Genomic DNA, 18,050 nt, shown 5'->3' with positions numbered 1-18,050 from the left:
ATGAACGCTCTCCATTACGCAAGGAAGACCGCGACCCAAAAAGGGCAGCATGCAGTTGCCCAATGTTAATTTGTTTCCCTCCCCTCAGCAATCAGCTTAGTGAAGTCATTCTCCAAGGCTTGCAACTGATTTAGAGAGAAAGGCCAAGTGGAGGTGGGAGGGGAGTAAAAGAAAATAAAACAAAAAAAACTTCAGAAAAGAGGAATTAGGAGGGAGTACATTTGGAATGGGCTTGAAATGGTGAACTTGTTTATCTAATGGCATGCTTTGATTGATTATGTGTATGTGCCCGTGTGTGTGAGTGTGTGTGTGTGATGTGTGCATGTGTGTGTGAGAGGGAGGCAGTTGTAATGGCGTATGGCATGGGGGGGGCATGGGGGCAGGAAGTGGGTCAGGGCTGGTGTTATGTGGGTGGGATCTGGTGCATGTTTGGACAGTTATAGGCTGAGAGGTCAGTAGGGCCTTGAATTAACTCTTCATGTGTGTGGATTTGCCAGGAAACAGGCAGATGAGACAATGAAGCAATGCCCATCATTGCTCTTGTGTTGCTGTTGCACCTGTTAGGTCCCATGGTGCTGTGAAAATGAATCTGGCTAGTTATTTTATTTTCTTTCTTCTTTTTTTTTTTGATCTCTGATCATCTGAGCCCTCAAATCTGTTTTTAAACACTATTTTCTTACACTGCTTAAACAATGCTGTCTCCCAAGTTGTATTACTGGGGAATTGTGAGATAAAAACTACACAGTACTAGGTAATTATTTTGGGTAACATAATGGTAAGGTTCCAAGACAGTTTAATTAAATTAAATTGCTTATCAGATATTAACTGACCAAGTGTGTGATACAAACTACAAAGTACTGTATAATTATTTTGTGTAAAATAATAGTAAGTAGTCAGTAATCAGTTAAAATAAACTACACTGAAATACCGAACAGGTTCTAGCTGTTAAACAGATACTTGCAATATATTTTTGCTGTAATGCTTAAAGAGGAAAGTAAGTAGAGGGGGTCTTAGTCATATACACTGTGTGCTATTCAGAAGTCATATTTTCAAAACGGTTAACACACAATGCTAAACAGAGACTTGCTGACCAAAGTAACATTTTTTTTTTCAGAAAAGTCAAACTTCCGTAGAACACTAAACACAAATTAAAAGCAGAAATTCCTTCAATCACTCAAAATACACTGACCAAACCCCTCACAAAAAACAGGTTTCAGTCTCACAGGTTTAAGCCTTAATTAGTGCTATATGTCAAGGCTTTACTATCTGTTAATACTGTACTTCAGTTACATTTAGAAAAAAGATTTTATCTGAATATTCAGAAATGAAAATATCATTTGGTGGAGGGCAACAAACCCTATGCCTGAGTATACATCAGTCAAGGGTTAGACTGTATCAAAGGGGCACAAAGAAAGCCTTACATACAGAAATGTTTGGTGAAAGTCAGACAAACAAATTATAAACCAGATCATCAGTCATGATCCTGTCTATGATAGGTTGGACCTTTCTTCCACGTTCTGTCAACACACTGTAGTAAGTCTTTACAAACCTCAATAAGTAAGTGCAACAGTAGCCTAATCTATTATACATCCTTATATAGTATGGTACAGTTTAAATTCTGTCTGGTAGAATCCATTGTCTGGATGTTTCATCTCAGTTGGTATGTCTATCATTGTGTAAATCAGTTTTATGTAATGACAGTCCTACCTCTATCTCATTTGATATACACTTGTCTAAACTCTTTTATCGATGATTACATCAGCGACTGATGATAACTGATTTCTGAGTTAGCAGAAACTTTTATTTTTTGCATGGTATCTGTGTTCATTGTCCTGTAAAAGTGTGTGAAAATGATTAAAAGCAATGAGAATGCGGTAATATATTTGCAAAAGGACAATTCTGCTTTGTTAATAATGTCACAATGAAGAGTAAGTTGACCCAGAAACTGTAACGCCTAGAACATAAGGGACTTACCTTGTAACCTCAGCATACAGAGTTATTTTCTTTGAATGAGATTGGTAAATACCTTGTTTGGTTAATGACTGTGCTCTGTCCCCCAGACTGGTTTGATTGAATTTGACCACTGTGTAATGGTCAGTTTAGGCCGTTCTATATTCACTTTCCAGATTGCTGATGTAAGGCAATGTTACCATTATGTTTGTAAATGTCAGATATGTTGATTTTGGTATTTAGCATAGACTCATGCAGCATGGCCAGCATGTGGAAGAGGAAACGGATCAGAGATGTTGGTTTAGAAATGATGAAGAGGTGAGGGTGAGAAAGGTTGCTCAGTTGTATGTATATCTTCACAGCACCACATGTCTGCGAGAAGAACAGAGCATGTGTAGAGAAAGGAAGAGGGGAAAAAAGGGAAACATAAGAGAGATAAAGACAAGAAGGAAAAGACTTGCAAGAAGCTGTGATTTGGTGCAGGCTGGAGATGACAATATATGAAGGATAAAGGGATGAAGAGAGAGAGGTGGTGGAATCGGAAGAAAAAATGGGAGGAGGAGAGAGCGATGATTGCGTGACTGAGAGGAAAGTGCACTGCTGTGTGTGTAATGCTCTCAAGACGGATATTAAGAAGAGCTGGCCTCCTCTCCAAGCTTGCTCCTCTCTCTCTCTCTCTCTCTCTCTCTCTCTCTCTCTCTCTCTCCCTCTCTCCCTCTCTCCCTCTCTCTCCCTCTCTCCCTCTCTCTCTCTCTCTCCCTCTCCCTCTCCCTCTCTCTCTGCACTAATGATCCTCACGCCCTGCCACACGGCCAGGCTGAGTGATGCCCACTGACAGTACCACTCAGGCAGAAACATTGCAGCCCCCGCCCAGGAGACGTCACACATACACACACGCACACACAGGTTTGTTTTTTATAATGTTTGAATGGCATCACCCAAAAATAATGTGTGTGTGTGTATATATTTATATCAGTCAGAAAAAAAACCTCAAAAAATCTAACTTTATAGAAGAAAGAAAAACATTCTTCATTTTTATTTTAAATTATTGTAGCAAGATTTTATTCCAAATGATTTTGGACCATTTCAATTGGTCTGTTCATCAAGAAATGTTCAAGATATGTCAGAAAAATAACCAGTTACAAAATTGGAGATATACATTTTGCTCTGAAAGACACAATATATTACTACTTATATGTAATAAGAATTTTCTATGTCTAAGCCAAAACATAACCTTGATCTCAATAACCAAAAAAATTGTTTTCCCCTTTAAGTTTTAAACAATGAAACATGCAACCATTGCAAGTTATCCCTGTCTTTCTCTGTTCTGCTTTGAACTAAGAGGTTGAACCCCCAAAGCCAAGAATTTGTCACAGGACTTTTTCACAGGAATCAGAAGGTAGAGTTGTGAAATTTATTGATTATAAAGAAAGGAGGTGGGGCTTCAGGCATGGCCGTTCTCACAAATTTGTCACTTTATAACTACATTAAATGTAATACACCTAGATTTAGTCCCATATATCATCTTATAAATATGTTATAAGTGCTTTATAATTGTTCCACATTTCATAAATGTTTGTTTACATGGCATCAGTATTTGCAGATATCTACATGAAAATTGTAAATTGGCAGGAGCCCACAATTCTAAAAACATTCCTACTTTTAACTGTACATATACCTGGACTCCTGGATACCTGAATTGTGTGCAAATATTTTGTGTCTCTCTCTGTTCACTGATGCCCAGTAGTATTGATAATCAGCTGTCATGTTTATTAATGCATGTTGCGTTTTTATCCAAAGAGTGCTAAAGATCATGGCCCCCACCTGTTCCCTCTCTGTTGCTCTGCTGAACTGCCTTCCTTGCACTAATCCTCAGTTGAGGAGGTGAGCAGAAGGTTAGGATTTAGGTCATGGCAGTCCACTCCTCCAGAGAAAGGGTGATTGTGTGTGTGTGTGTGTGTGTGTGTGTGTGTGTGTGTGTGTTGATGACGCAGTGGGCCCTGCGTCCGTACGCCACTCTCTCCTAATCCTGCCTCGGCCTGTATGCTAATGGAGAGACGTTGGAAAGATGGAATAACCCACATTCCCATGCTTCTGTCATTAATCCAGAGCCATCCATCCTCAACACATGGCCGAGCTCTACTGCTGCCCTCATCGGCACAGTTCAGGACCATATGGGTCTGAGGCCTCCTATATGCATGGCTCAGTTACCTTCTGGGAAATAGGGAGGGTGTTATTCCTGATTGAGTTTCTTTTAGGCTTTCTGTACAGTGCCATCTGCCATACTGTATCACACATGCTACAGTGAACGTCACATACCAAAAATCATATGCAGTATACAAACTTGAACCCTCCAAATGTAAGCCTTATAAGAGAAACAAAAAAAATCTTAATTTGAATGTACCTTAATGTAAAAATATTTTATTACTAGTACATTTGGAGTCTATTCTTTATGTAATGTTCATATCATGTAAATGGCAGTGGATTGAATCAATTAATCAATCAATTAGGCAATGAATGATTGAATAATGAAATGAAATGATTGTTTTTTTCCTTACTATTTTATCATTGGTTTTCCTAATTTTTGGTTTAATTAGAAAAATTTTGGCCATGTGACTAACATGAATACTACTTTTAAAATGCCAAAAAAGGTTAGTAGGAGCCACCCTGTGGAATAATTACTTTTGGTTCCTTAAAGAACATTTTGAGAAAGAAGGAAAAACAGAGAATGGTTTTCTAAACATTTTTGTAAGTGAGATGTGTAAAGAAACTTTTTTCAAATTTAAAGACCCCTCGTGTAATGTAAAGTTTCTGTACTGATTAAAGCTTGTTACCTAGAGCAGTTTATCCAAGCCATGAATGACCTTGAATCATTTTAAGAGAGTGGCAGTAAACAGAGATGGTTCAGTCATTAAATTTCCTCACTACTAAATATTCCACAGTCAATTGTCAGTGGTATTATAACAAAGTGGAAGTGATTGGGAACAACAGCAACTCAGCCATGAAGTAGTGGACCACGTAAAATGACAGAGCAGGGTCAGCAGATGCTGAGGCATATAGTGCATAGAGGTCGCCAAATTTCTGCAGAGTCAATCGCTACAGACCTCCAAACTTCGTGTGGCCTTCAGATTAGCTCAAGAATAGTGCATAGAGAGCTTCATGGAATGGGTTTCCATGGCTGAGCAGCTGCATCCAAGCCTTACATCACCAAGTGCAATGCAGTGGTGTAAAGCACCAACACTTGTCTCTAGAGCAGTGGAGACGTGTTCTCTGGAGTAATGAATCACACTTCTCCGTCTGGCAATCTAGTGGACAAGTCTGGGTTTGGCGGTTGCCAGGAGAACGGTACCTGTCTGACTGCACTGTGCCAAGTGTAAAGTTTGGTGGAGGGGAATTATGGTGTGGGGTTGTTTTTCAGTAGTTGGTCTCAGCCCCTTACTTCCACTGAAAGGAACTCTTAATGCTTCAGCAGACCAAGAGATTTTGTGAAAGAACTTGACTGGCCTGCACAGAGTCCTGACCTCAACCCAATAGAACACCTTTGGCATGAATTAGAGTGGAGACTGTGAGCCAGGCCTTCTTGTCCAACATCAGTATCTGACCTCACAAATGTGCTTCTGTAAGACTGGTCAAAAATTCCCATAAACACACTCCTAAACCTTGTGAAAAGCCTTCCCAGAAGAGTTGAAGCAGTTATTGTTGCAAAGGGTGGGTCGACTTCATATTAAACCCTATGGATTAAGAATGCGATGTCACTCAAGTTCATATGCGTGTGAAGGCAGACAAGCGAATACTTTTGGAAACAGTGTAAACTGATGAAGTCCATGAAGTACTGTAAAGCATATACATTTTAGCCAGATAGAGTGGACATAAATAGAGCGCTCTTTCTTGAATCCCAAGAAACTCTGGATCACCTTAATAAGATCTACAATCAAACAGCACACCTTTGATAGGTAAGCTAATTAGTGTCTGCTGCAAAGTGAAGAAGTGGAGACTATTTTTAACTGTTGTTTTCACTGTATTCATTGCCTTTCTTTTTCCAGTAATTAAAGAGTTGTTTCAAGGACAGTTTATGAACTCCATGTAATGTGTTCACAACTTTCTTACTCTGTATTCCAGTTGTGATAAGCCACAAAGATAACTTGCTCCCAGGAAGTAAAGGCATTTTTACATATTTTCTTGCTTCTTCTGTTATCAGAACAGAGCATTGCACATTTAAAAAAAATACCTTCTTACTGATGTTAGCACTGTGTTCAGGAAATGTGTGAAAATAACAGATGTACATTCAGATGCCCCTCTGCCCATATCCACTGTGGTTACTGTGATGCCAGCAGTCAAAACTTTTTCAGAACCAACACTTTGCACTGTTTGAAAACTCCCAGCTTTACAGTGTTTGAACATTTAATGACAAATTGAAAGGTCCAAAATTATTCAGAATAAAATCTTGCTACATTAACATAGATCACAGCCATAAAATTCACTATCCTCAATCCTCCTGGATTGTAGTGTGTGGTTGTTTGGGTTTATGAGAGGGGCAGGAGATGAAGGGTCAGGGGAGGAGATGAGTCAGTCTATAGCGTTCTTGTACACTGATAGGACTTGGGCTGCTCTTATTAAGTTTTCAGGAGATTGTAAAAGGTCAGAACATGCCCCAACATCCATCTCCCACCCTCTGAGAACACCTCCCAAATCTTCTTTACCTCCCCATCAGGCACTCCTGTGGGGCCATTAGCCATTCACGCTTGCTCTCATTAGAGGCTGAGTTTTACTTAAGCCATTGGACTCAGCAGTCTGTGGCCGCAACATGTTTTAATATTTTAGTAGCTCCCGTCGAGGAGCTGAGAGCCAGTTGCCCCTTTTGGAGTGTAAAGCTTCTCTCTCTCTCTCTCTCTCTCTCTCTCTCTCTCTCTCTCTCTCTCTCTCTCTCTCTCTCTCTCTCTCTCTCTCTCTCTCTCTCTCTCTCTCTCTCTCTCTCTCTCTCTTTTCTTTTCTATATTCCACCTCCTTTTTCTATCACAGACAGCCCCCTTTTTACTGCTCCCACACTCTTTTGCCCCTCTTTCCCTTTTCTTGCTCCCTCACTCACTTTCCTCTCTTGTGTACTCCCACCACTAGACCCTAACTCAAAGTGACTTAATTGGGCTCTTTTTGTTTCGGAAAATGGCTAAGGGGGTGGGGTGGTGGTCCTCTTCATTTTCCTGCTCTCTTCCCTAACTCTAACTGTATAAAGGGAGAGTAATCTCTCTCACTCTCTCTCTCTCCATCTCTACTTTTATACCTATCTTCCAGCTAATCCTCCTGATAGCTGGCTGGATGAAATCTGAGATTTGATCAAAGCACTTAGACTTAACAGCCAGGCCTAGCATTGTAATCACAAGCTGATTAGACCTTGCTTATTGAATTTTTGAGAATGTGAGAACATCAGTGAGACAAAAATGTTAAATTGACGGGGGCATTGTATTAGAAGTGCAGAGTAAATTGACAACTGCCTGCGATCAGTGTATAAGCCGTATATAAGTGTATAAGAGCGAGATATTTTAGATTATTAATTCATTCTTTCTTCTGATAGTCATTTTTTATGTGGAGAAAGAGGATTTCCAACATCTTGAGCAGTGTCACATCACATTTCAGTTTAACTGGGTTTTATTTGTGCTAAGCTTTTACAGTGTCATTGTCATAGAGCACTTAGAGAAATCCTGTCTCTAAGGCATGAGGAACAGGGATGCAGAGAACAACAAGAGTTATGCTCTGAATACTGCTGAGCTGAGAGAGGATCAACTCAGGCTGCTTCTCAGCAGCATCAATGTGTAGACTGAGGACATGACGCATGCTGGTGAGTGGAAGAAATGCCGAGAATATTCCACATTTCTAATTAAAACATGTCTGTGGTAATGACAGGATGACAGAAGTTAGGTTTTTGATAGCCTCACTTTAATTGCCTTATTATAACAACTTCCATACATATTGAATTAATAAATAAAATATATTTTTAACTTTCTATGTATTATAGAACTAAAAACAAGTAAAATATAGTCAGTTCATAGGTATTTGGACACTGATACAATATTTGTAATTTTGCCTCTGTAAATTACTACAATGGCCTTGAAATTAAGTCATCAAGATATAATTGAAGTGTAGACTTTCAGCCTTAATTCAAGAGGTTAAACAAAATATTACATTAACCGTTTAGGAATTAAAACCTTTTTTACATAGTCCCTCCATTATCCATTATCACAGGATCAAAAGTAATTGCACAAACTAACATACTCATAAGTACATGGATGATTTTTAATACTTGGTTGCAAATCCTTTGCAGTCAATGAAGTCTGAAACCCATGGACATCTCCAAATGCTTAGTTTAATCCCTTGAGATGCTTTGGTAGGCCTTTACTGCAGCCACCTTCTGCTTTCAGTTTTGTCTTCAGTAAGTGAAAAGCATGCTCAGTTGGGCTGAGGTCAGGTCACTGACTCAGCTGTTTAAGAACATTTAATTCAGATCTTGAGTTACTTTCACAGTGTGTTTTGGGTCATTATCCGTCTGTACTGTGTCCTGTCTGTTTTGCAGCATTTATTTTTTGCAGCATGAATCTGAACAGAAATCTAAGCAGCCATACATGCCTATGCATTAACACTACCTCCACCATGTTTGACAGATGATGCTTCATCTTTCCAAAGAATCTTGTCCTAGAACTGGGCAGGCTTTTTTTTAGATGTTCTCTAGCAAGTCAAATCTGACCTTTCTGTTTTTGAATGTTACTAATGGCCTGCATCCTGAGGTAAACCCTCTATATTTACATTCATGCAGGAGACTGTTGATTGTAGACTTTCACAATGATAAACCAGTGATCTCTAGAATGTCCTTGACTTGACTACATGTTGTAAAGGTTTTTTTTTCTTCACGGAAAGAATTCTGCGATCATCTACTTTACTTTTTTCTGTGGTCCTCCAGGCTTTTTGGTGTTGCTGAGCATTACCATTCCCAGTGCATTCCTTCCAGTACATTCTAAATTATTGACTTGGCCACTTCTAAAGTTTCTGCTATCTCTCTGATAGGTTTGTTTAGTTTTTTTCAGCCTAGTGACGTCCCCATTCACATCCTTTTGGGCCGCATATTAAGATGCAATTTTTTTGTTCAACCCCTTGAACTAAACTTGAGTCACATCCTAACTGCTTCATTTCAAATCTGTTGTGTTGGTGTAATTTTGTAATTTTGCCTACAGCAAAATTATTGTGTAGTATCACTGTCCAAATTCTTATTCGCCGGACTGTAGCTAGTACAGATGAAGCTGTGCATTATTCTGCTGAAATACTGTATGGGCTGGAATGTTCCTGTATTCTTCAGAATGTTGTCACAGATTGAGATTTCATCATGTAGTTTCGTAATCTATATACTCTTTCTTTCATTCTCTCTCTCCTCTACTTCAGTAAACTCCCCCAGTCTACCCCCCCCCCCCCCCCAACTTCCCCATGTCACTCCCTTGGGGAGGGATCGTTGGCTGGGAGAGAACAGGTTGCTATGGCAACAAGAGCCCTCCCTTTCCCATGGGTCTCCTTAGCAACTGGTCGCTTGGTACTGCTGTTCTGAGAGTGCCCAGTGTGCCAGGCATTTGTGTGTGTGTGTTGCATGACTTAGTCATGGCGTACATGTGTGGGCATGCCTGTGTGTGCTGCTCCTCCAGTGTTCTGCGCTCAAGTGATTTATGGGGTTTGAACTTTGAACTGAGCTAGCGCTCTCTGACCGTAGAGAAGGGCCCATAGATTTATCTAGTTAGCTGTGTATAAGTATAGAGTGAGCATTTCATATGTTTGCTATGTATGAGTAAAAGGGGGCAGGCTCATACGCCTGATTGCAACAATGTTACCCCCAGCTCTGAAACTGAAACAATTAAAGCAATGATTGTATGAATTTTGCATGCTGAACACACGCCTCGCGAATGAGTTTCCTGCTCGGGTGAAATTAAATTAAACCCTGAGAATGATCTGTATTAAAGTCTGATCAGAGGTGTGTGCTGACCTTTAGAATGTGGGAAATGAGATTCTTATTACTATGAATGAGATTATGGTGAGAGAGAAGGAAAAAAATCCCTGGCTGCATTTGTTTCATTGTTGCTTGTCCATCTTTTTTTGTGTATGGCAGATGGATTTTGCAATATAATCAAATCCACTTCACACTGCCTGTGGGCTATGAAATAGACCAACTTTCTTTCTCTCTCTCTCTCTTCTTACACACACACACTCACAGATACAGCCTTCCCTTATAAAAAAACCCCACAGTAAAGGCCTGTTCAAAAACGTGCATGACTTAAAGTATATGGCAAGCACTGTGGAAAATGTGAGTCGAGTTCGCAAAGAAGGTGCTGAGTGGGTGTGTGTGTGTGGTTGGAGCAATCAGGAGCTCCCACAGGTGTACCACTCCTGCACCTGTTGTGTGAATGCTCCCTGGGGGGTGGAGGGAAGGGCTGTAGTGATCTGGCAGGCCAGCGTCGGAAAAGCTGTCCCCATGCCGCACTGGTGACGTGCTCCCAGCAGCTTTTGAGTGGGCTGGAAGATGTGAGGATCCCAGGCCGCTCCCTGCCCCATTCTGCACAGAAGGCAGTGGCCACTCTTGGGCTGGGTGGTGGATTTTCCGATCCCCTGTCCGGCGCTCAGATGCTCGGCTAATCTGGCATCGCTATTTTTATCTCCTTGGCCCACACGAGCCCGCTTCCACACCCAGCCACCCGCCATCCGCCCAGCCTGCAGGAAGCACAGCCTGGGCGCTGCAATTAGCACACAGCCAGGCAGGAATCACCCACCAACCCCATTATACTCTCAGCAGAGTGGCTTAGTTTCTGGCCACAGATCCATAGAGAACACATGAGCAGCTCTTTCTTATTTTAATGCTGTAGCACCCCACCAGGGAATAACATGGGTTATATGTTGCTGCCTGATGATTTACTTTATTCAAATGCATACATCATTGCTGCATTAATAAAATGTTACATCAACATAGTTATTGCCAAAAATAAGTAAACTATAAGACAAAAATGTGTTGATGTAGTATGTTTTATTCATGTGGAAATCATGTACATATTTGTATCAAGTAAATCCAGCACATTGCTATTTTCTTGGTGTATCTCAAAAAATAATTAGATGACTGTAGGTCCCACTTTTTTGGATGGCCCCTTTATAGGTTATCTACAGATGTTCAAATTATTAAAAAAGTATATGGTAAAAATCAACTGAATCTCAACCAGACTAAAGTTAGGTTTAGGGCCAAGCATAAAGTGTTTTTACGTTAGTTTTGAATTGAGGTTACAGTTATGGTTAGGATTTGGTTATGGTTAGGGAAATTGGGGTGAATTGAATCAATATTTAATTACTTTTTCAATGATTACTTTGCATGTATCTGCAATGGGCTATCCAAATAAAGGATCATCCAAGATTATTTTCTTTACATCTATCAACTTAAGTAAATCTCACTTTTCTCTTGATTACGATTGTGGTTTGCATTGACATTTTGCCCATCTGTTATGTTATAGCCTTCATAACTGAAAAGAGACTGCTGTTATTGTGCTAACTGCATGTGCAAGAATCTGTATTTTTGTCCTTTAAGCAGTACCTCTTGCCAGAACCCCCCTCCCTGTGAGAACTGTGTGAACACACCTACCCCCAGTTTCCATTAATCTGCGCGCCTCTGCATTCTTTATTTCCCTTCAAAGGGACAAGCCCAGCCGTGACATCAATCACAGGATGCGAATATTTATCCGCTGCTAATTTCCATCAATAGCCTGGAGACAGGCTTAGCTGACAAAACTCATTCCCGTGCCGAACAAAACCTCTTGCATCGAGTTGCTCCCCACTCCCCACCTCTGCCTGTTAAAAGAAAACGTTTCACAATAAATGCAGTTAACGCTACTGTCACCCCATCCCCCCCAAACACACACACACTTGGTGCTTATCAAATTAATGTGGTGTATAAAGAGATACTCATTGACGATATATAATGGCTGCTGACTGCCTGGAATGGCTTAATAATGATGGGTTGAGTATTGCTGGTCTTGTGTGGCAGATGCTTCTCTGTGTGGCATGCTGCAGCATTCGTCTTTTCTGTAGTAAAGTTATTTGAATTGGGTGAGTGGTCTCTTCTCTTTGTTCTACGGTTCTGTCTCGCTCTAATCAGGCAGTTTTTTCTGTAGTGATTATGCACCCGGCAAGTTGGGCCTAAATAGTTTGACCTGTTTCCTCTGCTCTCTTGAGAGCAGCCTCTTGAGTTAGCTGTGGGGGGTAGTTTTCTTTGGGAGGGGTGGGCGTATTTGTGGAAGTGAACTCCATTGTGTTGTTTAGATGGTTCTCACAGTTGAGCCTCCACATGCACCCCCATATTCCTATCCCTTCCCCCAGCCAGACAGCCAGCTGCCCCCCATGCCAGTCTGTAGAGCCCACGCTCAACCAGGGCTTCTGGGACACCACGCCTCCCCCAAGAGCCAACAGCAGAATGCCCGCCTGAGAGTGATGGCAGAGGGGCAATTGGCTCACAGCCAAGCTTGTGCACTGGGCAGTGTCACAGAGCTTACGCAGAGCTTCACGCTGTCTGTCAGAGTAGATGGGGCCATCACTTGAAGAGCCATCTTGGCTTTGGTTGAGCGCAAGCAAGGGGCAGTGAAGACAGAGTTTTCCTTTAAATAATAAGCAGTCTGTATTCTTAGTGATGATGTCATCTGCTGACTATATGGTGTTGATCTAAAGCTCCCAAAAAAGGTCTCAATGTTGAATTACACTCTCTGAATTTAAGATGAAACCAGGTAGGCGTAAGGCTTGGAATCGAGTAGGAATAGGGGGCACAAAATAGCTGAAAATAGGGACAAGAAAAAAATATGGTGAAATGAATTCTCTATTGTGATAATATGTACAAAGCAAGGCTGCTTAAAACAGGAAGTCTGGGCCCTCTGGCTCCAAACATATGCATGCTCTTGGAAAAGTCCATTCAGTGCCAAGGCCACCTGTGTATTGGAAAAAAAAGCACAAATTTGTCAGACTGGGGGGTTAGTAGGTCTTAAGCTCTTAATCTTGGGACAAAGAAGACTTGGGTGAGGAGGCGTGGAGGTAGAAGCTGGATCCTTAACCGAACTAGCGGGCTGCAGTCCCTAACGAGAGCTGAGTTCAAAACTTTGACAGAAGGGCCACTGGGATGTGGAACTCTCCTCCGTTGAACAGGAGCTCTCCTCCAGTCTCTTTGTTTCCTGCTCACTTGATTGTGTTGTCAGGTCTTGGTGTAAGCAGAGTGGTGTGTTCTGTGTGTGTGTGCATGTAGTTAATTAAAAGTGTCTGGAAATGTTTTAGTGGTGGGAAAGGAGGGGAGCCTGATTTTACGGCATTTGACACAGGCTCTGAGCTCTGTTCTAATAGGAGCAGGCAATGTCGTTGCTAGTTAGCTTAGCCTCCAGCTGCTCCCTATGGGATGAGAATGGGGGTGTAGGGAGTTATGGAAGCCCTTCGACAGAGACTGAGTGATGTTTTTGATTCAGCTTCTGCTATACCCACTAAAATTGATTAATAAGATATAGTAAATATAGTAAATTAAATGGCGAATTGCTTTCCTTCTGAATTGTTTTGCTAACCAGTTTAGAACAACACAGGATCATTAATTTGACTTCATTACAGGTGCTTCCCCGCAATGTGCTGTTGTCACAAAGGTAGTGGGACATGCACAAACTCAATCCCTGCCCTAACAATGGGATCCACCCGGCTGGGAGTGCCCATGAATCAACTAGGATTAGCCTTGGATTGTCTGGGATTATATGGAATGGAGCAGGGATTAGTGCTGATTGCCAGTTTCTGGGGGTGTGAGGGGCATAGGCAGTCCATATTTCCCCTGACTCATCCTCTGATTCAGGTCCGTTCAGACAAGCACATATGGAGAAAATAGCACTGAGAATTAGAAGATTGTAGAGCAAGAATAACAGAAAGGTGAATGGTGTTATTGCCCAGGTGTCATGTCTGAGAAGTATACCAGTTTCGGTTCATAAACTAGTCCTATGGCAAAGACAATTTTGATGGAGAAATGGGTATGACAGATCCTAACGCAGACACTGACATGGAATGTCAGTTTACAGTAGAAGACATACAAATATGAGAATGTTACCAGCATAGTATAGACAGAATCTTAGGTTGTGATCTGTTGTTGTATAGGAAGTACATATTTTATTGAGTCTCATGAGGCTGGTTTTCTGAGCATCCCCAGCAAGTCGAACCCCAGGCCTAGTGGCTTGATGAAAGGCTGTGGGGAGTTCAGCTGCAGCTTCAAAAAGCAGCTCTCCCCTCCTCCTCCTGCTTTATTTTGCCTTCACGTTTACCCTGTTGCCATGGTTACTCCCCTCACATTGGAGGTGCTACCTTGAGGAGCCATTCTTCGATCACCTGACTGGAGATGCTGACAGTTTTTGTGTTTTCATTCAACATCTTAATAGTTGTACATTCTGCATAAGCATATATCTGCTATAAGGCTTGTGACTTTTGATGACACATGGGAACCTAGTGGGCATAACAGGTTTTTAATATTTTCATCTTATTATTATCCCGTAGACAGAAGCAACCACTTTTTCACAAAGTCACTTATCTTTTAATATACCAATATTAATATGTATTTGAGCAGGCTGAATGAAATTAGTAATTCCTAAAGTGAAAGAATGATGGATTGAGTATGCTCCTCTGAAATTGAGTGACCAAGAGATAAAATGAACAATAATGTTAGTATCTTCATCTTTTTCATTTGATTTGACTCTGAATACAAAAGTAATGAAATACAGTATAGTCATGCAAGAGTAAAGGGAAAACGAGGCTCTCTAGGGCGAGTAGAGGTTAGGAGGGAAAACAGAGGGTGAGACATGGAATATAGAACGACTGTGAGTGGGAGGCAGATTCGTCTGACTCCATTATCTGCGCTTACCCCTGGCTCAATCACTCGATACGTTTCCTCTCTCAGAATGGGAGAGAAGGCTGGCGAGAGGCCAGGCTGGCACAGGCTTCAAACACAGCTCAAGCCAAGCACATTGAACCAGGGATTAGCCGACATCCACACCAGGCTGAAGGAGGGATCCCCCAGCCTCAAAAAAAAAAAAAAAAGAGCAAGATTTTTAGCCCGTGCCAGCCTTCTCTCATATCAGTCCGAATGCCAAGTTGCAAAAATCTTTCCATCTTCAATGTTTGTGATGTGCATGATGAATTTGAACTTATTTTTTAGCCTTTGATGTCAAAAATTTTGGTGGGCATCATGTATGCATTGCATGTCAGCCAGTCAAAACCAGTTATTCTAGAAGAAAATCTCCAAAGATTGCTTGTGCCTCGCTGCTCCTTTGAAAATAAATCAGAAATTTGGGTAAATCATCTTATAAGTTGTTAACATTCTGCCCTCTCTTTTCTTTTTCTGTTCATCTACAGAACTCCATACGCCACAATCTATCACTCCACACCCGCTTCATCCGTGTGCAGAATGAAGGTACGGGGAAGAGCTCCTGGTGGATGCTGAACCCTGAAGGAGGCAAGGCAGGGAAAGCACCCCGGCGACGGGCTGTCTCTATGGACAACAGCACCAAGTACCTGAAAAGCAAAGGCCGGGTGAACCGCAAGAAAATGGTTGGAAGAGCAGGATTGGGCTCAGTGGCCCGGGTGGCATTCCATGGCTCCCCAGAGCAGACCAGCCCAACAGGGAAGTCTGGGACAGGAGCAACAAGTGTCGGGGAAGAGTTTGAGACATGGACAGACCTCCACTCTCGGGCCAGCTCGGCGGCTTCCACACTTAGTGGACGTCTGTCACCTATTATGGCAGAAGGGGAGCTGGAGAACCCAGAGGAGGGGCGACTGTCCTGCTCCACATCACCACGGCTCTACCCTAGTCCCTCCAGCACCCGCTCCCCAGCGGCACACTGCCCTCCCGTGGAGCTGCCACAGCTAGCAGATCTCACTGGGGCCATCAGCCTGGAAGAAGGGTACCATCACCACCAGCCACCACGCCACAAGCACCCTGCCTACCACTACAGCAGTGGGTCAAAGGCCCAGGGATCCTACTGCAGCCCTATTTATGGTCAAACGGGTGTGGGCATGCTGCGCCATCATTCGCCCTTGCAGACCATCCAGGAGAACAAGGCCTCCAGCTTCTCTGGCAACTTGCAGACCTACTCAGGCACAAATGCCTTGCAGAGTCTACTTACTGGAGGCCCACAGTACTGTACAAAAGACTTGATGCTTGGCCAGGAGCATGAGGCCATGATGGTTCCTCCCAGTAATGGAACACACAGCCACCACCATGGCCACAACAACCATAATGGCACACACAATCACAATCCTGCTCATAGCCACAATGGTACCCACAGTCACAACCAGCCACACATCTCTGCTTCAACTGCAGCAGCCAATCCTGCTCATAGCATGAGTCATAGCCTGGGCCAGAACCATCGGCCTCATGGCCCTGCCGCCCATAGCCGACCTACCGCTGGCCACATGCAACCCTACAACCAGAAAGCTCCATACCTGTACAGTCCTCCAGCTCATGCACACCTCCCTGCTTCCACCACACTGCCCCCAAACCCTGCAGGCATGCAGGGTGTCCCTCAAGACTCCTGCCATTTGGCCACTGCCCCACACCCTCGCCACAACACTTTTCCAGGCCCACACCAGCAAGCCATGGCCGATGGGCCATACCATCAAGCTCAGGGCATGGGGGGAGGAGGTAGTGGTTACCAAGGCTACCACCACCCCCATCACCCTTACCCCCACGAGCGGCTGCCAGCAGACCTGGATGTGGACGTTTTCCATGGCAGTCTGGACTGTGACGTGGAGTCTGTCCTCCTCCATGACATCATGGACTCAGGAGAGGAGATGGACTTTAACTTTGATTGCTCCCTGGCACAGGGCATGGGCATCGGGATGGGTATGGGCATGGGTGTAAGCATGGGGCTTGCAGGCCCACAGCAGAACCACAGCAACCAGAGCTGGGTGCCTGGCTGAAAGCCCTACACCTGCCCTGTCATGAACATTCTCAGAGACCAAACTTTCTGCAGCCCTCCTTAGAGGGGAGATGCACTGTGCTTGATTCACACATTCCTCAAATAAAGGACAAGAATCCAGAAGACATTCCTTAGTTTCACTTTCTGAGTTTCTGTCTTACTCAGCCTGCTCATCTATCTGTGTGCTGTTCTGAAATGCGTGTCCACCTTTTATCCAGTACACACATCTGTTGCACCCCGCTTAATGTCAACCCACTTTGCTCTTGCTGACAGAACGTGATGACAATCTCGACTGTGTTGCCCAACATTGCCTTTTTCTCCAGTCAAAACTAAACTCTTGAGCACTTTAACTGCGTAAAACAAATCCGTATCTCCGTATCTCACTCTCACAATGGGGAGCTGGCTCCCGGGCGGCAGGAGCTGTAGCTGGCATGTTGTTTGCTGCACAAGTGGGAAAATCTCACACCCTTAGGGGGTCTGTATGCAAAAAAAAAAAAAAAAAGAAACAGATTTCTCTGTTCAGAGAGGAGTTTCAGAGGTTGTTTAGTTCTCAGAGGTAGTTCAGCTTGCTTATTGACAGAGTAGCCATCACTACTTTTATTTTCATTAATCAAATCCAACATTGTTTGAGATCTAGGCATTTGTCCTGTTTGTTTAACATTTGCTTATCAGAAACTGATTTTGATTGCATAACTTATGATAACTGATAACCATTATTTTTTTCAATAATCTAATTTTAAAGCTCAGTAAGCTAATTTGTGACCTAGTTGCTTATTTTTAACAATCTGAGTCTGTCTGATAGCTTTGGGAAGTAAAGATAAGCAGGAAATTTCCTTGTTTTCTTTTTCTCTGTCTGTGTTAGAGCTCACCTCTTCTCCAACGCAATAGCTTCAGCTCCCCTGCCAGCCCAGACCAGCCCATCATCCTTCACTGGCCCATTAACGGTGGCTTGATTGAAATTCAGTGTCTTGTTTTTAATCTCCGAAGTGATGCTGCAGTGATGCATCATTATTGCAGATTGAATACAGACCCCCCCCAACTAGGCCTCTCCTCCCTCTCTCACATAATGTGTTGAGTGATGGGCATGATTAACACAGTCATCCCGCACTCAGGGAG

At 42.8% G+C, this 18,050-nt stretch overlaps 1 protein-coding gene across 1 annotated transcript in view; it reads left to right on the top strand.

Annotated features, from left to right (window-relative positions):
* The window catches only part of foxo6a (forkhead box O6 a), a 31,722-nt gene extending 14,280 nt beyond the window's left edge, over positions 1-17,442 (top strand). Inside the window, exon 2 of the mRNA XM_037537247.1 lies at positions 15,370-17,442. Within this exon, the coding sequence (XP_037393144.1) occupies positions 15,370-16,935 (1,566 nt within the window). The 3' untranslated portion in view covers positions 16,936-17,442. The remainder of the gene's footprint in view (positions 1-15,369) is intronic.
* Positions 17,443-18,050: the final 608 nt, after the last annotated feature.

This window comes from Pygocentrus nattereri, chromosome 3, assembly GCF_015220715.1.
Source record: "Pygocentrus nattereri isolate fPygNat1 chromosome 3, fPygNat1.pri, whole genome shotgun sequence".
Classification (NCBI taxonomy): Eukaryota; Metazoa; Chordata; class Actinopteri; order Characiformes; family Serrasalmidae; genus Pygocentrus; species Pygocentrus nattereri.
Note: the sequence above shows the minus strand (reverse complement) of the source record. Positions and strands in the feature narration are given on the sequence as shown.